Source organism: Apium graveolens, chromosome 10, assembly GCF_009905375.1.
Source record: "Apium graveolens cultivar Ventura chromosome 10, ASM990537v1, whole genome shotgun sequence".
Lineage (NCBI taxonomy): Eukaryota > Viridiplantae > Streptophyta > Magnoliopsida > Apiales > Apiaceae > Apium > Apium graveolens.
In genome coordinates, this window is record NC_133656.1 from 72588694 (window position 1) to 72597367 (window position 8674).

Below are 8674 nucleotides of genomic sequence, written 5' to 3' on the forward strand. Positions count from 1 at the left end.
CACCTAAAACGGAACTTCGTGTAATGTTTTGACATTTTGAATTTTTTTATGCGCAAAACGGTAGATAAAGTTCCGTTTTGATACAAAATGCTATATGATGTACCGTTTTGAGCCAAAATACTACTTCAACCACCGTTTTGCACATTATAAAAAAATTAAAAAAAATTAGAGTACCAAAATGGCGCACTATTTACCGTTTTGCATTAAAAATACAAAACGGAAAACGAAACACCATTATAAAGTGATATTTTGGACCATTATTTTCAAAATTACCATTCTGGACCATTTAAAATCAAAATTGATATTTTGGTCCCCTGTTCAATATATTTAATATAAACAAGAAGTTAAAGAGTCAAGTCCCCCCCTATAAATACACTATGATACACACATTTTACAAAGGGTTTTAACTTTCAACTAAGAGAGTGGGAAAAGTTTGTTTGGTTTTACTAGGGTTTAAGCCCTTTCCATTTCAAAGTTCTCTCCATGGCTTTCTGGGGTCAGCCCTCTTCCTCTTCTTCTCTGTACACATATGCATATGTTTATCTGTGTGTTTTTTCTTGCTTTAAATATGTTTATTGTACTCAATTATTTGCTTATATTGCTATGTTTTGGAGATTAAAAACCCAAAATCTTGGCTGATTTTGGTCTCTTTTTTGTTTTTTCAGGTGTTGAAGTAAAGCCCGGAAGTCCATTTTCTTTAATATTCGATGATGAAGTTCGAAAAAGGCTTCATATTTCTCAGGTACCATTTTTTCTTGTTTATTACATAGTGTTTTATTTAAAGATTTGATTTTTTTTTGTGAAAATGTTATATGGGTTTTTTTGGTTTATAGTTAAAATGTATGTATGGATTAAGTTTATGATTTTTTTCGATTTTTTTCGATTTTTTTGAAGGGTGGATTATAAAATGTAGTTCGGGAATTTTTTTGGTTCATAGTTAAAATGTATGTATTGATTAAGTTTAAGATTTTTTTTGATTCTTGGAAGGGTGGATGAGAAAATGTTGTTTGTGTACTGTATAGGCGACATTGGCGATTGGGTCTTCGCAACAAACTAGTTTAGTTCAATGTAATGTGGGAGAAAAGAGTCCTGTTCTTTTGTGTGCATTATTGCCAGGTAAGAGTGAGTCGTTGCAGCTAAATTTGGAATTTGATGAGGATGAAGAAGTCGTGTTTTCCGTTATTGGTCCCCGAGGCGTTCATCTTACGGGCTTTTACACTTGTGTTGATCGCGGTTTTCACGCTGATGACTCGTATCCTTTTTTTGCTTGTAATTTTTTATCTACTTACATATATACAAACTTGGCAGAAATTTTCCATGTTATGCTGTTGTGTAGGATAAATTAAGTATCTATTGTTTTTTTGTTAAAAAACTGACATTTCACAAAGAAAAGGTTGTGTCGGATATAAATAAAACGCGGCAGCTTATTAAACATGAATTGTCTACTTGAACTTTGCTTTTCTGTTTTTTAAATATTTTTGTAAAGTAACATAGAGTTGAATTAACACTTTTCCAGTTTTCCTCATTTTTTACATTACTTGTACAGATAGGGTGGATATATGAGTGCTTGTTATTACAAACTTGTGTTATTATATCATAGACTAAAAAGTGTTGTTATCTATTAACAGTAATTGCATCTCAGTCTTATAAATCGGACTAGCTAGTATATTATGCTCTAAATTCACGTTCAAAATTATTTCGATTTCCTTTACCTGATGGCAAAAGAGAATCATACGGGGAGGATATTGCAAACTCTGAAAATGAGGAATCTGTTCTACAAAGTGATGAAGATGAGTATGAAGATAGTTTCATCGATGATGATGACAACCTGGAAGTTTTACCACCTTCCCCTGTTTCCACTGATGCAGGTATGTGTACGCCAAGGGCAAGACTTTCCACTTTCCAGTGTATCATTCATATTTTACCATCAAACCCCAAGACTGAAAAGAAATGTGGTGTACTGTGTTTAAAATATTCTAAAATCATAATATTGAGCATTTTACTGAATAATTTGAAGTTTTGCAGAAAGATCTTTATCATTTTTTTTAAAAGTTATCGACACATGATTTTATCATTATAGCAGTTGATGATGATACTGATGAGCAAAGGAGCAAGACAAACACTAACAAACCAAGGGTCGATGGTCCAGTTAAAAACGATGATCCAGAAAGGCGAGCCTTTATGAAACTTTTATTTTTCTGTAGTGTTTCTCCAAGAAATTGTTGTGATATCTACTCTAATATTGATAACTACAAAAAAATTTAAAATTTGGTCAGATTTGAAATTGTAATTTCCCTACCAAGTGTAAACTACATACAATAATATATAACAACATGCTTCGAAATAGTGATTGGTATGATAGTAATGAAGTGATGTTAGTAAAATCTGTTTTTGCTTGATTTTCTTTCGATTATTATGCTCTATGTAGTTTATGAGGGTATTCTTTTTTGCTATTTGCCCATAAGTATTAAGGAGTCTCAGTAGTGCAGGGATTGGCCTGCTATATACTGACTTCTAGTCTCTGATAAAATGACCCTTGAATACAGGACTATTCCAAAGAAAAAAATCAAGGGTGCTAGTGAAGGGAGAACTCTTGAAGCTGATCTTGCTGATTACAGTAATGAAGGCGATGGAATTAAGAAAAGTGAGGAGAAAACTAATGACATAGCTTTTGGTCTGGATCCTATTGTAACTAATGAGATTGCTAATGATCCAGGCATGAATACGTAAGTAACTAATATTCGTATGTTAGAAAAACATGCAATAAAATATGACCACAGTAATATTCATACTTAAGTTAGTGAATATTTTTTCTTTTAAATTGTTAGATACATGTAGTCAAGTGTATGTCTGCTGGTATCTGGCTGTAAGTGTTTCACGAGGCTACGTACTGCAGGTCTATATTAATTGCTTTCTACTTCTGATAAAGCCAACTTATCAGGACTATTCCAAAGAAAAAGGGCAAGGGAGTTTCTAAGGAAGATAAAATTCTTAAAGCTGATGCTGCCAACCACAATTATTTAGACCATAAAGCCAAACAAACTGATGCAAAGACTAATGACATAGCTATTGGTCAGAATCCAATCGTAACCAATGAGATTGATGTTGATCTGGGCACTAATAAGTGAGTGATGATGTTTTCTTATAAATTTTAGATATATGCAGTCAAGTGTATGTCTGTCATGCATTTTTTCCACCTACAATTTGCTATAGCAGGAGATCTAACCTTTTGTCCTCCCCTGAATTGGGCCTTGAAAGTGGCGCAAAGCCAAAAAAGAAAAGGAAGGAGCGTTCTAAGGAGGAGAAAATCCCAGAAGCAAATACTGATTACCACCTCAAAAGCTTTCAAGAGAACCTTCAAGCTGACACAGGTGCTGATGATATGGACCAGGATCTGCACATGGGAAAGGAAAATGATCGAAGGCCATCTAATAAGATGTGAAACCACTTCTCTTTTTCTTTTGATAATCCATGCATATGTTCTTAAGAGTTTGATCATGAAATCGTTAGCATAATTGTTAGTAAACCACTTGTCAATAATTATTTTATATATTTTGTTGAGGCAGTGGAACTGGACTCTCAGCTGGTAGCTTACTCCCTATTGTGGAAGAAGGCTCAGAAAAACCAAAAAAGAAGAGGAGAAAAAGAGAACAAGAACAGAAAACCCCTGCTGATAAGTGAGTGAAATAACTTCAGCTGAGAAAAGAATATATTTTTCTGTATGTGAAATTGTCCTGTGTGTCACTTTATTAGTTTATTTTCATGTGAAGCTTAGTGCACATCGGTCGTTGTTCAAGCCACAGCTTCTGTAAATTTCTCGTTTTAGGGCACTTATATATATATATATCGTGCAAAACATCTGTAAGATGAAGGGTATTTTTTTCAGTGTCTTGATGTACATTTTAACTGGGGTCCTATGTTCTTCATTTCTAATCATGTTTTAATTTTATTATTATATTTTATGTCCGAAACATTTGCTCTGTGCAGCGATCTTGTTCCTGAAAGAAAAGCTGATGAAAATACACCTGAGAAGGCAGCAAAAAAGAAGAAAGAAAAGAGTATAGTCCAAAAAAATGATGAAATTATGGATGTACCTGTCTCGTTGAACGGAGAAAAGGAGAATTCTATAAATGAAGTTCAGAAGGAGAAAGTTATGTCAGGGTCATCTCTGGTAAGGACTTTGTCGAACGGACTGGTTATCAAAGATTTAGAATCAAGTAAATCTGATGGAAAAGCAGCTGCACTAGGGAAAAAGGTAAGTAGTGTTAAGGGTTTTTTTTACGTTATATTGATCGTGCTGTTTGATGAAACTCTCCTGTAAATATATACAGCTCAAGGTGCAGTACACAGCCAAGTTAAAGGAGAATGGAGAAGTAATTGACTCGAATGGCAAAGCTCCTTATCGGTTTCGCCTAGGTACTGGGAAGGCCAAAAAGATTAGGACTTGAATGAAACACTTGACTCCTAACAATTTGGACTTTGATGTTCACAGCACAAATTTGTAGAATTCAGCATTTAAAATATTTCTCTGATCCTGAAACTTCAATAAATTGAACAATTCAAACCCTGTGTGTGCCGTGTAAACATCAGAGTCCACCATGTCATAAAGTTAGATTTATCTTTTACATTTATAACGGTTTAATATATCATATAACTTCTTTGAATCTACCTTGTCATAAAGTTAGATTTATCTCTTACATTTATAACAGTTTAATATATCATTTATCTTCTTTGCGCAGGTGATGAAGGCATTATGCAGGGTTGGAATATTGGTCTTGATGGTAAATATGACTTCTAAAACCTCTGCGCATCGTTCTTCTTGTTTTCTCTTGAATCAGTTTTACATTGAGCTAATTTTGTGATTAACAGGCATGCGTGCAGGTGATAAAAGAAGGCTCGTTGTACCACCATCGTTAGGGTAATAGATAAATCTCTGGCTATATGTTTATTTAATTGTATTGGAATCTGGAAGTTTATTGATCTTTTTTGTCTTTGGGTAATGTATTGTGATTTAGTAATGGAAGCAAGGGAGCTGCAAAAAATGTGCCTCCAGACTCCTGGGTGATATACGATGTTGAACTATTGAGTGTCCATTGAAGACAACTTCATACCATTTTTGTGAAACCCACTTATCCCTGTTGATTCATCAAGGTTTAACTTTGTATTATGGGAATTTTTGTTAAGTTGGAAGACTTGGGTGTGTAATGTGGGAGGCCTGGTGTGAAGGGAGGCAATGCATGTAACAGGTAAAATATCGCAACTTTGTAAGCAGCAACTCAGAACCAATGAGCTGTGTTTTTGAGTATTATAAGAAATTTACAATGTTGCCCAATTTGCAAATGACTTTTTGCCCTCTTGATTATTAATTGTAATTAAAATCCAACGAGAAGCTCCTTGATCACCAGGAAGGCTGAAGCGGTGTGCACTGCTGTTTTGAAGCAGACTTTGTGCTTAATTATGCGTGAAGAAGCATTTTAGATAATGAAAGAAATAAATGACTTATAATATTGGAGGCTTTACAACTGTGAAACTGAAAATTCAAGCAGAAGTTACATAACATAAAATTATAGGGTACACAAAGATCTGTTGAATTTGATTACAGTGATACTGATTTCGGTTCAATTTCTTTAAATTTTACAGTAGAATTTTGTAAACTTTAACATACTCAACATTTTGAAACCTCGTGCTTGCCATCGGAGTCCAAATTTTGTTATTAACATTCGTGGGTGTTGGCAACAAGTGAAGACCCGTGATCCCACCATCATCAGGGAAATCTACGAACCTCTGGTTTTATAATGTTCAATTATAAGTTGTTATTGACATTTTTTTATCTCTTAGGCTACAGTGTACGTACCTCTGGCCTCCTGGATAGGTTTCTTTGCATTCATCAAATGTTTTTCAAGTTGAATTACTTGTGTGAGACTGGGCACTATGAAAAAAAATTGAAAATTGAAAATAAACATAAAATTGATTAAATAGGATAGTGCATCAATAAAGCATACCATAAAGATTTATGATTGGGAGCCGGCAGCATGACGGTTTTGTTCAGTGGTTAACGGGATAAATGGGGAAAAGTTGGAATACATTCTATACGTGTATATCATATGGGTATTCAGCCGGCTAAATATGGCAATTTTTTCAAATCTGGTTATTTTGGTAATAGTTTGTAATATTTAATTTATTTCTGTCAATTTTTCTGTAACATATGAGATATCGATAGTGTTTATTGGACTCAACTGAAAAGATATCTATTTTTTGTCGTGTTTAGAATAAAAAAGTAAAAAATGTGCTTTTAAAATTTATTTTGTGCATATAATTTTAAAAAAAATCAATTTATTCCTTCACGCATATAAAAAAAATATGTCCTAAAGCTCCAAATTTCTTGTTCCCTTATTCATTAGCATAAAGAGTTTGGACTCTTGTCGGGCCGGCAGCTCTCGAGTAGAATTAGAGTAATTTCAACAAATTAGTTATTTAAGATCCTAAATTAAAATTTTGAGGAATTTTGTATAAAATAGAGCTCCAAAGCATCCTAATGCTTCCTTAAGAAGTTGATATGCTCCACTCATGCCTTATTTATAAATAACTTCCTCACCTTCATTTCAATAATAAAAAAATCAATTCTTTCTTCTTTTCCATATCAAATGAATAACTAGAGTTTAAATATAATAATAAAATATTATTAGAATACACTTAGAAGTTATGTTGTTGAAGTTGACATATAATTAAATATTTTAAAATACTAGAATTCATTTTTATAATAATATTATTAAGGAACATGTTAGACTCAATCAGAGTTGCTCTTAAAAATGTAGAATTTTAGAGAGTGGACGAGTATATAAATTATTTTTCACACAACTCATGGATATGGACCAGGATCTGCATGTGTGAAGGAACATGATCGTATGCCATTTAGAAAGACGTACTATCTTCTTTTTTTTTTTCTGTTTTGCGCGTCCAATTCATTCACATGTTCCACAGAGTTCAATCATGAGATCTTCAACATAACAGATAGTAGATGATACGGCTTATTATTTTTTCGTGTAAACATTTAACATATCATACATCTTCTTTGCACAGGTGAAAAGCGTTATGGAGATTCGGAACACAGGCCTTTACATTGTCATTCTTCTTGTTTTTTACTTGTATTAGCTTTACATTTACCTAGTTTTGTGATTAACACTTAACAGGCATGTGTGCTGGCGACAAGAGAAGCCTCGTTGTCCCACCATCATACAGTTTAAATTACATGAGGCCTGTTCATTGGATGTTTGCTGACCTTTGTTCCTCATTTGGATTATATCTTGGGATGCAGGAGCAGGGGAATTACACAAAATGTGATTGAAGTGTACACAGATGATTATTGTAAGCAGCAATTCAGAACCATTTGAGCTGCTATTTCCGGCACTAGGAGAAATTTGTAATGTTGTTTTGTTTCATCTTCAGATGCATTTTTTGATTATTATTGCAGCCGTCTGCGGTTTTAAACCGATTGTTGTGCCTGGAGTGAAACAGAGCTTCACCATCCTCTGTAGAACATAAGAGCGACAAAATATTTATATACTGCGGCCAACCCAAATCATGTAGGCAGCTCAAATCCACTCCTCGGAGATACAATTTCTGTGGAAAAGCAGCACCTAGTCATCGATGTCTCTTAAAAGTTAAAACTCTGCATTTATTTATATCCAACGAAACAATTCTCCAACCTTGCTCATGCAAAGCCAGCCAGTGCCATGTTCCTTTAGTATACACTAAATTGCCGTGCCTCGTGAAATAAGGGTGCACATGAACAAGTATCAGTGACTGTTTTCCAAGAATTACTGCTCAAACTAAACATTTTAACCGAAAATGTGTTTCTTGTATAAGCGGCTTGTGAATACAATCTGCGATTAATACATATAAATCAAATAAGTAAGTGTGTGCGTGAGTAAACGAAATCAAACAGAGAAAGAAAGGATATAACCAAATGGAGATCCTCGAGTCCAGTTGAAACTGTCTCCTTAAAGCTATTTCGCCTCTCACCGTATGTGCGAGTCGATAGTCTCCCAGGATAAAACGAGATACCAGTATAATTGATAGATCAAATATACTCTCAGCGAACTTGAACTAAGCCCGAGAACTATCACCGGAATATTGAAAAAAATTAAGACTAAAGAGACCGAGAATGAAAGAGATGACTCTTATTCCCTTGACTTAATAAAACTGATGCCCTAAGACTCTATTTATAAAGAGAGGCTTGAAAGGACTTATTTTTCTTTTCGATGTGGTACATGGTATTTATAAGAAAACTAAGGAATAGGTTTGTGCTACTCTCGATTTGGTACAAAACCACTTTTTATATTAAAAGGTAAAACTTTGGAACATCAGTTCTCATTCACCTTTTACTCATTTTGAGCGTGTAAATATGCGTTGGAATCCCCTCGAAGAGGAGAATACGTTCCAATAAATACACACCACTAACATATAATGTGTCTCACTCATATAGAGTCTCAAAATGATTCACAACTTAGTCTAAAATACTAAGTTTGTCCAACAATCCCCCACAAATGAGATTGATGGTCCAGTAGCACGCACCACATAGACAGACAGATGCGGAGCTTGACTTGGTGATAGTTCCGGCGGTCAGATATAACATACGATAGGTAGAAAATGCTCCTTGAACCTTCGCTCGAAT

At 34.2% G+C, this 8674-nt stretch overlaps 1 protein-coding gene across 4 annotated transcripts; it reads left to right on the forward strand.

The window, feature by feature from the left end:
• The first annotated feature begins 377 nt into the window (after window positions 1-377).
• LOC141693952 (peptidyl-prolyl cis-trans isomerase FKBP43-like) lies at window positions 378-5366 on the forward strand. 4 transcript variants are annotated; one of them, XM_074499141.1, is made up of 14 exons: window positions 378-496; window positions 666-742; window positions 1023-1252; window positions 1726-1868; window positions 2081-2171; window positions 2547-2726; window positions 2930-3124; window positions 3217-3438; window positions 3567-3677; window positions 3988-4255; window positions 4332-4416; window positions 4740-4781; window positions 4870-4918; window positions 5016-5366. In XM_074499141.1, exons 1-14 carry the CDS (start codon window positions 484-486, stop codon window positions 5095-5097), a joined length of 1788 nt encoding a protein of 595 aa, XP_074355242.1. In that variant the 5' UTR covers window positions 378-483; the 3' UTR covers window positions 5098-5366. The 4 variants fall into 4 exon arrangements, with proteins under 4 accessions (XP_074355242.1, XP_074355243.1, XP_074355245.1 ...); XM_074499142.1 differs by having other exon boundaries at window positions 2084-2171; XM_074499144.1 differs by having other exon boundaries at window positions 3259-3438; window positions 5016-5364.
• Window positions 5367-8674: the final 3308 nt, after the last annotated feature.

Bases quoted from the DNA above. Each gene is read 5' to 3' on its own strand.
- LOC141693952 (XM_074499141.1), top strand. The intron at 3,439-3,566 runs GTGAAACCACTT...TTGTTGAGGCAG, and splicing joins CGAAGGCCATCTAATAAGAT to TGGAACTGGACTCTCAGCTG. The intron at 4,417-4,739 runs GTACTGGGAAGG...TTCTTTGCGCAG, and splicing joins TCCTTATCGGTTTCGCCTAG to GTGATGAAGGCATTATGCAG.